At 38.0% G+C, this 17,331-nt stretch overlaps 1 protein-coding gene across 1 annotated transcript in view; it reads left to right on the top strand.

Annotated features, from left to right (window-relative positions):
* The window catches only part of LOC107180898, a 42,690-nt gene extending 25,791 nt beyond the window's left edge, over positions 1-16,899 (top strand). Inside the window, exons 2-3 of the mRNA XM_042996073.1 lie at positions 13,045-13,174; positions 16,859-16,899. Coding sequence (XP_042852007.1) covers positions 13,045-13,125 — 81 coding nt within the window. The 3' untranslated portion in view covers positions 13,126-13,174; positions 16,859-16,899. The remainder of the gene's footprint in view (positions 1-13,044; positions 13,175-16,858) is intronic.
* The last annotated feature ends 432 nt before the right edge of the window (positions 16,900-17,331 follow it).

Genomic DNA, 17,331 nt, shown 5'->3' on the forward strand with positions numbered 1-17,331 from the left:
CAAGAGCTTGTTCCCCCGCTATATAACCTCTCTATGGTGCGGCATTCCCAGGGTCTAGGACTGTGCCTGTCACACAGTCAGTGCTTGAATCATTGAATGAAAATGTGTCAAGCATATATATACACATAAGTAATTGACATATAGCATAATAGTGTCGAGTGTACAACATAATGATTATCGAATAATGATTCGATATTTATACGTACTGTGAAATGATCACCACAGTAAGTCTACATGTCAAGCACTTTGCATGCTGTATCTCATTTAATCCTCACAACAAGCCCATGAGGTAGATACTATTATTAATCTCATTTTACAGATAAGGCAATAACTTACCCAAAGTCGCACAGCTGGTGTGTCGTAGGATTGGACCTTGAATTCTGGTTTCTCTGCTGCCAGAGCTCTGTACTTTTTAATCTCTGGTCTCTCCTGCCTCTGCCAGTTGATTAAATATATAGGAGCTCAGGAGCACAAGCACAACTGTAAGAAGTCAGAAGGGAGGGGGTGCAAAGAAAAAGGAGTAAAGAGTTTTAGGAAATTACAGATATTTGAGTAGGAGGAGATCTTAAATTTCATGGAGCCCATGCCCTTGATTGCACGGGTGAAGAAAATCAGTCTAGGGAGTTAAATTCCTGTACCAGGGCCACACCACTGGTTGTTGTTTGGAGCGTGCTGGATGCCAGGTTTCCAAGGTCTAGCTGTGTGCCCTTTCTATGGGCACGACAGATGGGGATAATGAGAATGCCAGTCATTTTGACTAAGTTAAAGACAGAGGGAAAAGAAAGTAGGAAGGAACTGAAATGAGTATCTGATTATGCTCTAACCATCCTTTGTTATAGCAACAGAATTGGCTTTCCTTTGCTATTGGTGCCTCAGGTTCCTTTCACTTCTGTCTCCACACTTGGCCAGCATGACTGGGGAAGGGAGATGATAGCTATGCCTTTGCCTCTTGAAGGAATATGGGGGTTTCTCTAATACTCTGGGATTGTCATTGCCTAAATGTAATCCATACCTGCTCCCAACTGCCCCACCAATTTTGCTGATGAGGAAACTAAAATACAGGGAGGTTAAATGATTTGTCACTTTTGGGTACGAAAGTGGGGGTAACCAAGAAGTAACAGGGAAAGGGGAAGAAGGGGAGGTAAGTTAATCTGTTACCAGAATTAAATTTGGGATATGTGTCCTGTCTTATCCATGTCCAGGGTGACATAAACCAGTCAAGTCAGCATACATTTCTAATTTTCTTGTCCTCAAGAATACCTGAGTGGGTACCTACCTTCAGACTTCCCCTTGCATCAGACCCAGAACTCTTTTCTCTAATTTGAACTTCTAAGACTGGGCAGGAATTAACCTCACCTTGGAAAGAAGGGCGATGGTGCTCCCTTTCTAGGACCTTCTCAGAGTGTCCAGTATGGCGCTGTGGCTGCCACAGAACTGCCTTTATCACTGCCAGGCCCAGGACAGAGGGGGATTAGAAATCAGAAGGCAATGGCTCGGCGCCCTGATCTGAGCTTTATTTATATTAATACAAATGGTGCAGACTGCTTTTACTTTATTTCTTTTCAAGGCTAGTCTCTTCGTTCAAAGCTTGGCTACTCAATGTAGGTATTTCCCTGACATAAACGTTGGCTGCTGTATTCCCCAGTGTTACCTCCCCATCTACTTTCACAGGGTTTTTGTGTGAGAGCAGGTAGGTAAGAGTCAAATAGATGCTGCTGTATTCTTCTTCTTCTTCTTCTTCTTCTTCTTCTTCTTCTTCTTCTTCTTCTTCTCTTTCTTCCTATGCATGTTTGATGAAAGCTGAAGTTTGGTTAAGATAATTTCCCTGAAGTTATGACTAGTGGAAATTTCTACAGTCTGGCCTTTGTAACGTTCTTCTAACAATGCCAGGAATTTATCTGGCATCCGTTTATATGGACCTCAAAGTGATTACCAGATGTGATCCAGTTATCCTCCTAAATCCCCGGGTGTAGCAGGCAGCAGGGCATATCTGCCTAATAGCAATGTTGGATCGCCGGGATTGAGGTGAAAGGTTCTTTCAGCCAGGCCTTGTCTTCATAGAGCAAGGTATGCTTGTGGTTTAGCTCAGTTTCCCAAAGACAGACCTTTCCCCTGAGGGACTGTACTTCTCCATACCGTAATGAAAGAGGAACAGAAATACAGTTCTCAAGATCTGCACTTACTCTGCTTGCTCATAGAGTAGAATAAAATCAGAACCTGAGCCAGAATGTTCTAGATAGAGTTCTTTACCTTAAAAGCAACTGAAAAACAGGATGCATGTGATTGAGGCTTATGATTAGGGCAAGCATATGATTATCTTGCCAAACCCGACACTGTTACCTTACAGCAGGCTTGAACTGCGGCTGGCCTGGCTAAATGAGTGTCATGTATTCACCCTAACAATGGTGATGGCAGCATGTTGTAATTTCCCAGAGTTGAGTGTTTGGCATGTTTCGTTCCTGAAGCTAATATGTAATAAAGTCCTATTGTAGGTGCTGTGAGAGAAATAGATGTACATCTCCTACCGTCAAGGAGTTTACAGTGTTGAGAAAGAGATGGCTATTACTGAGTCAAAACAATACTGGTATGTTCTTATTTATTTTAGTCTCTATTCTCCTGATGTTAATCTCACAGATTACCTCTACTTCCTTATTTGAAAGGAAATGCCATATTAATAGCATTTCTTAGTTAACATCATTAAGTGAGATATATTTTACAGAAATTCATTTCTCCTTATAAAATGTTTCTCTTTTCTAGTTGATTTTAGAGGTTTTTTTTCAACTATATTCTTATGGACCATAACAAATACGAGGTCTGACAAAATATTTTAACAATAAAATAAGGAGTTATTTTTTACAAAATTGTATTCACTTACGTAAGCAAACATATTGTCTTGTGTAGTGCTTTCAAGGTTACAAATTACTTTAACATGAATAGTCACTCAAATATCTACCACACAGGGGACTTCTCTGTCTTGTTCACAAGGAAAACTCTAGCAACTAGAACAATGTCTGGTACATAGTCCCTACTCAACAAATGCTTGACATGAATAAATTTCCTAGAATATTTTTATTTATTTAGTCCAGGGAATTATTTATTCAAATAAAATCTTACTTAGATTTAGAAAAGAAAACTGATTATAGTAAAATTTTTATGGCTAAAAGGAGGGCATGGTTGTGAGGTCCACACTCCCATCTTTTATAAACCCCATTCTTTGGAGCAGATATGAAGACAACTCATCAAAGATATGGAACCACGGAGAATAGAGCATTAGATCACATAAAGGCAGGGAACTCATTTTTGTCTATAGATGAAGAAAATGAAGCTCAGTGAATCTGAATAAAATACTGCAGGTTCTTTGTTATATGACATGACCAGGATAGGCACTCAAATCAGCTGGCCCCAGGGCAGAGATTTTCCTGTTATAGCCAGAGCTAGATTAAGAGGAGTAAAAGGTAGGTTAGTCAGGCAGCTCTGGAGGAAGCCAGTTTGCCTAGGAACTGGACATTACTGAGAAAGTAACAGAAAGTAACAGGGAAGAAATGATATGTACCAGAACTCTTTCCTGAAAGACTACTGACTTTGTTGGAAGATATATTTTGATAAGTCATGTGCATGAGATGTGAGGTACCCTCAAGTATTGTGTTTGAGAAACTCAAATAAATTAGTCCTGGAACTGCTTTCAAGGGCTGGTGGATCAGGTCTTTGTATCTATCATTGGTTTGAGTTTGCAGATTTGGGGCCAGTCTTGCTGATCAAATTGCCTCTTTAGAACTCAAAAGTCTAGATCCAGTGCAGATGACTGAACTCTGATTTTCTCATTTGTAAGTTGGAATTGAGACTCTTACCTTTAGAAACAGAAATATGTTAGGTTGCGATATTGTAATCATAAAGATAAACAGAGAGATTGAAAGGGTATTCTAATATTCCTTTAAAGAAGATAAAAGTATATCAACCTGATAATAACTTTTAAGGAAATAAACCAAAATTTTGGACCACTCAAAAACGTTTAAAATCGGCTTCAGTCTGCAAAAATCAATTAATCAATATTATTGAATGCTTCTTATGCTATTATAGTAATATTTTTCAAACATTTTTGATTATGGCATACTATAAGAAATACATTAGATATCACAACCAGTATACACATTATAAATATAATTGAAAAAACCCAAAAGTATTATGTAATGGTTCTTACCTTTATTATGTATTGCACCTATCACTTTAGAGTGATATCATAACTCTCAAATGGGTCATTACACAAAATGTAAAAAGTAATGATGCAAACAGTATGAGAGGAATAAAAAAGGCAAAGTTCCTGAGGGAGACAGACTTGTATAGTCTACTTGGGGAGAGAAAACTAACTTACAAACTATTGGACCATATTTTTTCTCTTTATTAAGTTTTTAATTTTAATTCTAGTATAGTTAACGTACAGCATTATATTAGTTTCAGGTGTGCAATAGAGTGATTTGACATTTTTATACATTGCTCAGTGCTCACCATGGTAAGTGTACTCTTAATCCCCTTTTCCTATTTCACACATCCCCCCCCCCCCCGCCCCGTAACCATCAGTTCATTCTCTATAGTTAAGAGTCTGTTTCTTGGTTTGTCTCCTTTTGTTTTTCCTTTGCTGCTTGTTTGTTTTGTTTCTTACATTCCACATATGAGTGAAATCATACGGTATTTGTCTTTCTCTGACTGTGTGTGTGTGTATATATATATATATATATATATATATATATATACACACACACACACACACACACCACATCTTCTTTATCCATCCATCTATTGATGGACCCATGGGCTGCTTCCACAGTTCGGCTATTGCAAATAATGCTGTAATAAACATAGGGGTGCATATATCCTTTCAAATTGGCATTCTTTGGGTAAATACCCAGTAGTGCAATTACTGGATCATACAAAATTAATTTTTTGAAGAACCTCTATATTACTTTCCAGAGTGGCTGCACCAGTTTGCATTCCCACCAACAGTGCACGAGGGTTCCTTTTTCTCCATATCCTTGCTAACACTTGTTTCTTGTGTTTTTTATTTTAGCCATTCTGATGGGTATGAGGTGATACCTCATTGTAGTTTTTGTTTGCATTTCTCTGATAATGAGTGATGTTGAGCATCTTCTCATGTGTCTGTTAGCAATTTGTATGTCTTCTTTGGAGAAGTGTCTGCTCATATCTTCTGCCTTATTTAATTGGATTATTTATTTTTTTGGTGTTGAGTTGTATCAGTTCTTTATATATTTTGGATACTAACCCTTTATCAGACAAGTCATTTGCAAGTATCTTCTTCCATTCAGTAGGTTGCCTTTTAGTTTTGTTGTTTCCTTCACTGTGCAGAAGCTTTTTATTTTGATATAGTCCCAAAAGTTTATTGTTGCTTTTATTTCCCTTGCCCCAGGAGACATATCTAGAAAAATGTTGCTATGGCCGATGTCAGAGAAATTACTGCCATTGGAGTATATTTTAAGACAGTGATTAATTGGTTGCTAAATTGCATGATGTAGTTTAAGAATGATAGACGTTCAGCTTTTATTTGTATATTTTCTGTATTGAAATACACAAATCTAAGATAAAGAAGACCACTTTTAAAAAGTATGTTTACTTTATACCGTATTTCGTGTTTCCTAGATGCACCTATTTATATCTTCTTACATCTCTAAAAGTGGGGTGTATCTTATAATTGATGACATTTTACAATAACTACTTTTGGGCAGTTAATTCAGCAAACAAAAAGTTGATGGTATCTTAGATTTTATGAAATATGGATTTTTCTTTAAGACAATATTTAAAATATAGAAGATAACAAAAACAGAAAGAGGGAGCAATTACTTATATTTGCACCATACAAAATAATCATTTAAAAATGTTAGATATTTTCCTCCTTTAGTCTTTTCCATTTCCCCTTATGTATGGTTGTATCACAAATGGCATTCCTAACTACCTTCCTTGTGGAGTTGATGTTAGAAACTATACAAACTGAATGAGAGATTTCATGGTGTTCCTGGTTGTTGATCTTGTTTATGCTGATGTATCCAAAAAGTTCATGTTTGGGTTCTTGTAACATCTCTATGCAGTGTGAATCAAAGAATTGGAAATATTTATAGTAATTATTTTAAATCGTGTGTCCCTTGGCACCTGGGTGGCTCAGTCGGTTAAGTGTCCAACTTTGGCTCAGGTCATGATGTCACTGTTTCTGGATTCAAGCCCCGTGTTGGGCTCTGTGCTGACAGCTCAGAGCCTGGAGCCTGCTTCAGATTCTGTGTCTTCCTTTCTCTGTGCCCCTCCCCCGCTCATCCTCTGTCTGTCTCTCTCTCTCTCTTAAAAATAAATAAACATTAAATCATGTGTTCCAAAGACATTGGATTTCATCACCGAGAAAGAACTCTAGTACAGAACTAAACTATATTATTTAGAGGAAATGTTAGAACCAAGCCCTAAAGATAGGAATCGTTAGATACTGAGATATATATAATACTTGGTAATGTGAGTGAACCTTGTTGAGGTGCAGATTAACTTTTTTATAGGCTTAGAAAATGTGCATAAGTGATTCTGTAGGCTTTCCTCAGTAATAAAGGGATTTGTGGTGACATAAACTGAACCATTCCCCGTGTGCCTACTTTATAAAGTTAGATAAGGGGAGATGGGTTATCATGTCTGCTTATTGCTTTGTGGTTATAAACTCAAGCTTAGCAGTGGTTCGGGTGAGGAGGTTTTAAGGGAGAAGGTCTAGATCCTAGCCTTGGGATATAGACTATTCTGACACTGAAGTTTTCATGCACCTTGCTTTATTTTTTTATATTTTATTTTTTATTCTCAAGTTAGATAACATACAGTGTATGTTATGAGGGAGGCAAACCATAAGAGACTCTTAAATACAGAGAACAAACTGAGGGTTGATGGGGGGGAATGGGTGATGAGCATTAAGTAGGGCACTTGTTGAGATGAGCACTGTGTGTTATATGTAAGAGATGAATCACTGGTTCCACTCCTAAAGCCAAGATGACAAGATTTCATTCTTTTTCATCTCTGAGTAATATTCCATTGTGTGTGTGTGTGTGTGTGTGTGTGTGTGTGTGTGTGTGTATGTTACATCTTCTTAATCCATTCATCAATTGATGGACATTTGGGCTCTTTCCGTAATTTGACTATTGTTGATAGCGCTGCTATAAACATGGCAGTGCACATGCCCCCTTGAATCAGCACTCCTGTATCCTTTGGATAAATTACTAGTAGTTTTTTGCTGGGTCATAGGGTAATTCTATTTTTAATTTTTTGAGGAACCTCCACACCATTTTCCAGATCAGCTGCACCAGTTTGCATTCCCACCAACAGATACAACTTGCTTTGTATAATAAACTGTGTTTCACAGATGTCCTTGTGGCTGTGAATGGAGTGAAAGGAAGACCTCCTTGGAATCAGGTGACCTGTCCTAAGAGCCAGGTGGAGGCCAGTGTTCCTGAGGGCAGGGTAGTGGAAGGAGATAGTGGCTTCCACATATGATCCCCTTCTGATGCTGACAGAGGCCAGTATTTTCTGAATATGGAGACACTTACTCCAAGTCTACCAACTTCTGAACTCCAGTTCCTGAACCCTGGGTCTTTATGTCTTCCAGTGAGAACTTAGTGTAAGTTTCTTTCTTGAGTGATTACTACATACCAGGGGCGTTTCATAGGTAACCTCATTTAACCCATACAGCTACCACAAGAGGCAAGTCTTTCTCATTTCCATTTCTCAGTCCATCCTAAGAAGGCTGAGGATCTTGCCTAAGGCCACACAGCTAGTCAGTGAAACTTGGGCTCCCTTTACCATCACATGGGGAATTTCTGTTTGGATTTGAGAAAACAAGCCAGTACTTTTGAACTGGGATATGAGAAAGGAATCTGATATCAGCCATGCTTCCATGTAAATTTATATCGTCAGCCTCATTTTCTTTAAAATTTTAAAGAGTTCTAGTCCCTTATGGGTATTCTTATGGTATTAGACCTTGGACAAGTTCCCCTTTTCCCTTTTCCTGTAAGAAAGAAAAAAGTTACCCAAAGAAATTTTAGCAAGTTGCGTTACTTCTCTAAGCCTTAGTTTCTTTATCTGTAAAATGCACATAACAACCATACTGATCTCATAAGGCTGCGATGGAAGTTGGGTGGAGATAGTGTGTGTAAAGCTGTGAACAAAGTCAGAATTCCAGATTGTTGTTATCATCACTACTGTTTTCAGATAGTTTTTTTTTTTCACATGCAAAGGGAAGTGGGGACAGAAGCCTGTATGTGGAAATATTTTCCTCTTCTTGTACTTAACCTAGATGAACAGAGAACTTAAGGTATGATATTTCTGACCTGAGAAATTCTAACTCCCTTGCTTTCTGTTTTGAGAGTGGGGAAATGAATTTAGAGAAAATTCAGTGGCCATGAAGATGATTGACTGAAGATGCTGTAGGAGATATGTTCATTTTTTTCTCAATCTGGTTTGGTTAAACTGTAAGGAAAACCTTTTTCTGTCATTCAGTGGTAGAATAGAAAATATAACCAGGGTTTTTGGGGCACCCGGTTGGCTCAGTCAGTTAAACATTTGACTTCAGCTCAGGTCATGATCTCGCGGTTCGTGGGGTCAAGCCCTGCATGGGGCCCTGTGCTAACAGCTCGGAGCCTGGAACCTGCTTTGGATTCTGTGTCTCCCTCTCTCTCTGCCCCTCCCCTGCTCACGCTCTATCTTTCTGTCTCTCAAAAAAATAAACACTAAAAAACTTAAAAAGAGAAAATATAACCAGGGTTTTCAAATATGAAACATGTTAATATTTCTATGTATCTAATTTAATTTTGTGCGTGTGTGTGTAGAAGAGGCCTAAATTCCTTCTTGTCCCTTGTTTTTTATTTTGTTTTGTTTTTTCTTGTATTAGGATAAAAAGAAAAGAAAGGCTGTGACAGTTAAATGTCACCGCATAGAATATAACAAGTTTAAACTTTTTTTTGAACGTTTATTCCTTTTTGAGAGACAGAGACAGAACAAGCAGGGGTGGGGCAGAGAAAGAGGGAGACACAGAATCTAAAGCAGGCTCCAGGCTCTGAGCTGTCAGCACAGAGCCTGATGCAGGCCTTGAACCCATGAACTGTGAGATCATGACCTGAGCCGAAGTCGACCGCTCAATCGACTGAGCCACCCAGATACCCCATAAAATACAAGTTTAAAGACTAATATTCAAAATATTGACAACTGGTATTTGAATGCTATATACAAAACGTTATGCTTAAGACATGGCATCCTGATGATCAATTTGACACAGGAAATCCTTCATAGTAGTCATGGAGAACTGGTCTGTATGTATAGAAATAGATCTTCCCATTGGTGCACTTGTAATTAAAAGACCTGTATTAATAGCACCGCCTCAATTTAGAAGTTTTTAATTCAACAAGAATTTATTGCAGAGCATTGTATTGCTGGGAAAAGAAGATGACTAAAGCCCCAGTCTCTGCAAAGCAGTAATTTAAGGAAGGAAAATGGGAAAGGAAGAACACCATGTGTGTACAACAGACAGGAAGATCTGCCTTGTCTACTGGGCAAAGAGCTTTTGTATGCTATGGAATGCTGATGGCAGGAGCTCTGTTCTGCCTCTTCTGGGTAGTAATGGGTGTATGACCATTGATACCCTCATGTGAGATGCCTTCTGGCCTGGCCTCCCTTCCAAAAATACTTTCCTTTCAATGAACCAAACTTAGAAGACTTCTCCTCTCTTGGTAGTGTTTTTGTCCGATGGGGGGTTTGGTGGTTTTACTGTAGCAACTTGTTTTATGGTTTGAGTTCCGCCTTTGATTATGTAATCTTTGAACTATTTTATCATCCTTCACTTCCCTTTTTCTTTCACTTTGAAATGCAGAATATGACACAGAGTATATAGTGATGAGAAGTGTAGAGAGTGAAAATGGGAAGAAGTGGAATTTACAGCTACTGTGTAATGTGACAGCCTGTGTCCCCAACAGGGAAGACCTCTGTGTCTCCTCTAGACATCCCTGCCCAAGGAAGGCCTTTATCTTTTTCAGAGCAGCTCTCATAAGCTGGCCTATGGAGAAGTTCCAATCTTACATCTGATGAATTAGAAAGGCCCTTCCACCTTCCAAAAGGGTCCTTCCAGGTAATTCAGGAGATCCAGAGAGTAAGCTTTCTTGTGAGAGGGTAGTAGGTTAGTCCTAAAGATAGCTCATGGAAGTTTCTAGATAATGCTATTTTCTTACTTCCAGAGCAATTCAGACACTGTCACAACAGCCAAAATGAAGCCAAATGAAACCTCCAATTAGAACCTTGAAGTTTTGATGCCAATTAAAAATAAATGATGCTGTTTATGATAGAGTCATACATGGATCTGAGGGAGGAGGAACAAACCACAGAGAGGGACATTAAAAGCTTGATATTTAAAAATATGAGCAAACTTCATTAATAAATGAATGAATATTTCAGAGAGTATAGTTGCTGAGCTTGAGCCTAAAATGCTAATAGGGAATTCAAGGTTTTCAAGGGAGAAGATCATTAATGTAAAAAGGAGATAGAATGAGAAATGTGTAAAGGTTATGATTTTTGAGTTTACAAAGTTAAAGTGTTTTAGGGACAGAAGAAACATTCAACTGTGTTTCCAGTTGGCGATATATTGCAAATTGTTGTTCAGGTAAATTGACTTTGGTTATACCCAAACACAGAGCTTCTCAAAAGATCTAGTTTCTGGTTTCCCCAAGAAATCACAGAGCAGTTAATGTGCTTAAGTTTATATTGATATTACTGTATGCTAATAGGATGGTTTTCCATTTTCCTTCTTAAGAAAGTTAAGTTTTTCTTTTAGCAATTGAAGGCTTCTACTTACCCTTAAGCAGAGAGATACTACCTAAAATGTCCTCAATTTTACTTTTTTTTTTTTTTTTTTTAACAAATTTACTGTTTTGAGTGGCTGGTTCTCTTGTAGTTCCCAGTGTAAAGTCATCCAAAGCAGTGTTTTAATGTCAATCACAATCTTTAACACATGAGTGTGAGAAACCCTCCTCAGTTTACTAATTTCTTATTTCTACTGACACATAATCCTGCTGTTCTACATAATACATGACATCAGGTAGAGTGGAAACATTTCTTTCCAGACAAGCTTTGAAAGGATGAAAGGAAAAATTTTCCTTAAATGTGAACAGAGAAACAATAGATGGTGAACAATTTCCCCTAAATTATAAAGCAATTATATTTCCTATTTCAAAACAGACTGCACTGGGGCATGGTTTCTTTCTTATTATATTTCTAATAAAGTCCTATGTGAGAAGAGACAGAGCAATAGAAATTATTTTCCAGAAACACCAGATGTTGACCCACCTGTCTGATTACTGTTAAGAGGTCTAATCTTGTAGTTAGGTAAATACCTTAATTAAATCACATGCCATTTCTGCATCGTTAGAATAAGTCAAAAGCTGAAGCTCTGTTCAGAAATTTGAGCTTGTGTTGGTTTGTATACTATATACTGTTTGTATACTGCTCATATACATGTAGGCATCCACCAGGAAGAACTACTATGTCATTTTTGTAAAGCCAGATTCCAGCTTTGCTGTTCATCAACACTGAATCACCGTAGGCCTCCATTCCCTAATTTGGGATAACAATGTCCACTTAATAGGCTGGTTCTAAGTATGAACCAGCCTGATACGTAGGGAACACTCAGTGGATGTTAGCTGTTGTCTATCTCTTCTTTCTTCTGTTATAATATTGAGGCAATCTCCCTTAAACGTTATCATCATCTCTATTGACTGAATTGCCTAAGGTAATTATTCATTCATTTATTCAACGTTTCATTCAAAAATACAAATTTGATAGTATGTTTATTTTAAAATGAACAAAAACATGATTTCTGCTTCTAAGAAGTTCACAGTCTAACACACCAAATTAATTCCAGAATTTAAAGCTGTCTTTTAACTAAGTTGCAAATATCTGTTTCCCATTTCAAGTACATCATCTTTCCTTACTGAGTTACATGGTCCTTTTACTCAGGGATTCTCAACATTGGCTGAACACCAGAACCATGTGGGGAATTCTCTTAAAAATACTCATGCCTGGGCACTACATGGATCAGTGAAGTTAGAACTCTGGGTGTGGGTGTGTTTAAAAAGTTTGCAGGTGCAATTAAAGATGGAAATCATTGATAGCCCAAGCCAAACTTGACCTCCAGGCCTTATTCTGCATAACACTCTTTTGTTCCCCTTCTGTTGAGTGCGCCATTCCTTTCTCTTTTCTCTGTCAGTGTCCCCATGACCTTCAGAATACAACTTCAGTGAGCAATTGTACTGCTAGGAATTTATCCAAAGGATACAAAAATGCTGATTCAAAGGGAACATGTACCCCAATGTTTGACTATCAACAATAGTCAAATTATGGAAAGATACACACACACACACACACACACACACACACACACACACACTGGAATACTACTCAGAGATGAAAAAGAATGAAATCTTGCCATTTGCAACAATGTGGATGAAACTAGAGGGTATTATGCTAAGGGAAACAAGTCAGTCAGAGAAAGACAGATACCATATGATTTCACTCATATGTGGTATTTGGGAAACTCGACAAATGAACGTAGGGGAAGGGAAGGAAAAATAAGATAAAAACAGAGAGGGAGGCAAACCATAAGAGACTCTTAAATACAGAGAATAAACTGAGGGTCACTCAAGGGGTGTTGGCTAGAGGGTAGGTTAAATGGGTAATGGGCATTAAGGAGGGCACCTTTAGGATGAGCACTGGGCGTCATATGTAAAAGCCAAGTCACTGGGTTCTACTCCTGAAGCCAAGACTACATTGTATGTTAACTAACTTGAACTAAAAAAAACCCCAAAAACCAAAAAACAACTTCAAATACTTTGTACTACAATTTTCACTCTAGATTATGGTCCCTGTTCCTGTGGTGCCCTCTTTCCTTCTATGCACTATTTTTCCCTTTTGGATATATTGACAAATGAAATTTATAAAAGTTTTCTTTGACTATTTCTTTTGTGTTTTGTTTCCCAGGTCAGCATGGAAGCTTCTTGTGGAAGAGATAGAATGTTCTATTTTTTGGACACTGTTTCACAGTATCTTTACACTGCTTGAGGCTGCTGTGGCACTCAACAAATGGTTTTGGCCAACTGACTCACTTCTGGTAAGCTGACTTCTTCCTCCAGCCTATTTTGGTGTTAGCAGCTGTGGAATCACAACATGAATTATTGAACTTTTAACTTGATTTTCTAACTCCAAATTTTAATGTCTTTCATCAGTCAGTTCTTTGGAATTTAATCTTCCTTCTTTCCCACCAGTGGAAATAAAGTATTCAAAAATTTCTTATCTTTGGTCAGTTTTTGGGAAGCTACCTGCATTAGTTAAGTCCAAATATAATAAAAGCTATAGCATTGAACTATGTTCTGCTAAGCATCTTGAATGCAGGGACCATGTCATATTTATCTTTGTGTCCCAGACACATGGACAAGTGCCCGGCATACATCAGGTTCTCAGTAAAGATTTGTTGAATTAATTGAATTAGTTTTTTGGTCAAATTTAACTTCATTACCAGAGACATTCTGAATTCATTTGTCTTGCAGATTATTTGGAAAATCAGATGCATTTCTAATAGCAATTTTTCTCTGTATTTATCTTCTTATTACTCATAAGTTCTGGGAATCTAACTTTCCTGTTTTATATTACTGTGTCTCCTTTAGCTTTTCAGTTTGCTGACATTCTTTTGGATTTTGTGTTTGTTCATGTTGGTCATTGGTCTGTCTGGCTGTCTGTGGATCCATGAATATGTAATACCATACCTAAACAGGGCTATTCTGAGTTATTGCATTTAATGCACTTAATTTATTTCTTGAAGCTTATTAGAGAAAACAGGGAAAATATGAAAAAGTAAAATAATATGTCAGTCAGTTATTTCACTCAAAGACCATCATTGAGGATCTTTTGATATATTTCTTGTGTCTGTGCATTTTTAAAGCAGGGTTGTGATCTAAACTCCAACTGTTTACTTGATTTTATATTTTGGTTTATTTCTTAATATTTTAAATTAAGTGATTTTCAAGGGTTTATAAACTTTTTGTTAAGTTCTACTTAATGGATCTATTGTATACTAATACATAGATGTATAATCCTTTAAAAAAATCATTGTCTTGTTGAACTTTTGGATTGTACCGTTTTTTAATTACTGTAAATAATCCTGTGATGACCACCTTCATACATAAAGAATTTTCTCTAAATAGCATTATGTTCTAGAAGCTGGGTCCAGGGATATGAACATTTTCAAGTTCTTGATACAGGCGAATAAATTGCTTCCCAAAAGATTGTAATCTCCCACAGCCCTGACTATAGTGCATCAATATTTCCCTTTTTAATGACCTCTTGTCAGACTTGAGGACCTATTTTTATCTTTATTAAAAAAATTTTTTTATTAATGTTTCTGAGAGAGAGAGAGAGAGAGAGAGAGAGAGAGGGAATGCATGGGGGCTGGGGGTGGGGGAGAGAGGGAGACACAGACTCTGAAGCAAGCTCCAGGCTCTGAGCTGTCAGCACAGAGCCCGACGTGGGGCTCAAACTCACGAACTGTGAGATCGTGACCTGAGCCGAAGTTGAATGCTTAACCCACTGAGCCGCCCAAGGCACCCCTTGAGGACTTATTTTTAATATAAAAATGATAATTTTTATTTTATTTAAGATCCCCCTACAGAGTCCCACTGTGCACATGTCTTTATGATTTTACTCCATTCACTATGGTATATGCCTCACCTATGTGTGAATCTTTCCACACCAATACTGTCCTGATGCAGTTGCTGATAGGAAGAAACAGGTTACTTGGGTTGGTTTGAAAGAGCTGCTCTGTGTGTGTGATAGAGGCTGGTTGGAGTGTGCAGCTGTGGATGTCCTAATAGAGATGTGTGCGTGAGCCAGCATGTCATGTGTGATAGTATATGTCTTTGTAGGTTGAGGATATCCCCAAAGAGAAATTGAAGCTTAATTCTTTGGCTGGAATTCTTGACACAGGAGTTTGGGTATTTAGCTAGAGAAAGCAATGATACAGTCACAGGGCATCTACAGACCTCTAAAAATGGAGTTGAATGTTTTCTAATGATAAAAGGCAATGTGGGCTCTTTGGAAGGCTTCAGTTGACTCCGTCTATATCCTCAGGCCACTTCCATATTTCATTGTAATTGTTTGGGTCCATTATCACACCAAAAGAGATGAAATGTGGTCTTTATTTTGGCAATGGGGTTGCCCATCCCCCCTTGTCAGAAGGAAATTTTATTTAGGACCATGTTCAAGTTGGCTGGAGCACTGTGGTTTTTTTTTTTTTTAAATGTTTATTTTTATTTTTGAAAGAGAGAGAGCACATGAGCAGGGGAGGGGCAGAGAGAGAGGGGGAGACAGAGGATCCAAAGCAGGCTCTGCACTATCAGTGCAGAGCCTGATGTAGGGCTCGAACCCACGACCCGTGAGGATCATTATCTGTGCCGAAGTCAAACACTTAACTGAGCCAACCAGGTACCCCTGGAGCACTGGTTTTTAACGTGTCATGAAAGTAGACCAAAGTCTACTAAAGTCTATTAAAATGGTGCTACATGGAGAGAGAGATTTTATAGAAAAATATGAAATATTCATTTTTCAAGGTACTAATCAAATGTCACATCTTCTCTGAAGTGTTACCTGAACACCCTAACTCGTTTGCTCTCTTATAGCACTGGGACCCTACCTCTGTTGTAGCAGTAACACTGAATTAGAGTTACTTGTTTACATGACTATTCCCCTCTACCCAATTATGGTCTTGTAGAAGGCAAAGATAATGTTTTACATATTGTATCCCTAGAACATTATAGACCCATGTAATACCTCACAGGGTCTGACCTATGGGTCTGACATATGATCATTAGTTAGTGGATGATGGAAACATGGAGATGTCGGAAGTAATGCAAACTATTCTTAAATGGATGTATCCTAAACAGCATGTATCTTAAATTAGCTTCTTTCAGTCAAAACAGACAATATGGAAATGTGCTCTTCAGTTTATAGATGAGGAAGTGGGTCATAGGAGAGGTGAAGTGACTTCCTCAAGTGGCACAGCTGACTGAGACACAAAGCCAGGTTCAACATGCAGATGTTCCAGTTCTCATTTCCATGTTCTTTTCAGTCTATCTCAGTGTAATTCACTTTCAAACAGTGGATGAATAGAAGTTATTTTCTGATTATGTGGAGGAAAACATCCAGCAAAATAAGCTTCCTTCATTATGGTGCAAGTTGATTCCTTCTGGCCTATTTGAGACTAATGCAAATGGAGGAACACTCTTAGTCAACATAAGGTTCATGGTATTTTTGGACTTCATAAAAAAGATTAAAGAACTGAATCTTCTCAGTGGAAGAATTTATAAAAATTGTAGGGGTGCCTCAGTGGCTCAGTTGGTTGAGCGTCTGACTTTGGCTCAGGTCATGATCTCAGGGCTCATGAGTTCGAGCCCTGCATTGGGCTCTGTGCTGACAGCTCAGAGCCTGGAGCCTGCTTCGGATTCTTTGTGTGTGTCTCTCTCTCTCTGGCCCTCCCCTGCTCATGCTCTGTCTCTCTCTGTCTCTCAAAAGAAATAAACATTAAAACATTTTTTTAAAATTTTCATGTTTTAGTGTTAGTCACATACTGATGACTTCTAACTAAGCTTTATATTTGAGTAATTGTCATACCTGTATTTATACTTCATAACTTTTTGTGAGTTGAATAGTTGAGTAAACTTACATAATACAAATAAAACTGTGTTTGGCCCCTAGTGCAACAAGTGCTCAATATTTTTGTTCTTCTTTTGCTTTATTTTTGAAGGAGAGAGCGTGCATAAGTTGGGGAGGGGCAGAGAGAGGGAGACAGAGGATCTGAAGCAGGCTCTTCACTGACAGCAGAGAGCCCAATTCGGGGCTTGACCTCACGAACTGTGAGGTCATGAACAGAGCCGAAGTTGGACACTTACCCAACTGAGCCACCCAGGTGCCCTTCTTCTTTTTCTTAATATAACATGTTTTTTTTTTTAAAACATATTTCCAAGCTTATCTGTAGTTCTTTCTTTTTTTAATTTAATTTAATTTAATTTAATTTAATTTAATTTTTAAATTTACATCCAAATTAGTTAGCATATAGTGCAACAATGATTTTAAGAGTAGATTCCTTAATGCCCCTACCCATTTAGCCCATCCCCCTCCCACAATCCCTCCAGTAACCCTTTGTTCTCCATATTTAAGTCTCTTATGTTTTGTCCCCCTTCCTGTTTTTATATTATTTTTGCTTCCCTTCCCTTGTGT

This window comes from Panthera tigris, chromosome A1, assembly GCF_018350195.1.
Source record: "Panthera tigris isolate Pti1 chromosome A1, P.tigris_Pti1_mat1.1, whole genome shotgun sequence".
Classification (NCBI taxonomy): Eukaryota; Metazoa; Chordata; class Mammalia; order Carnivora; family Felidae; genus Panthera; species Panthera tigris.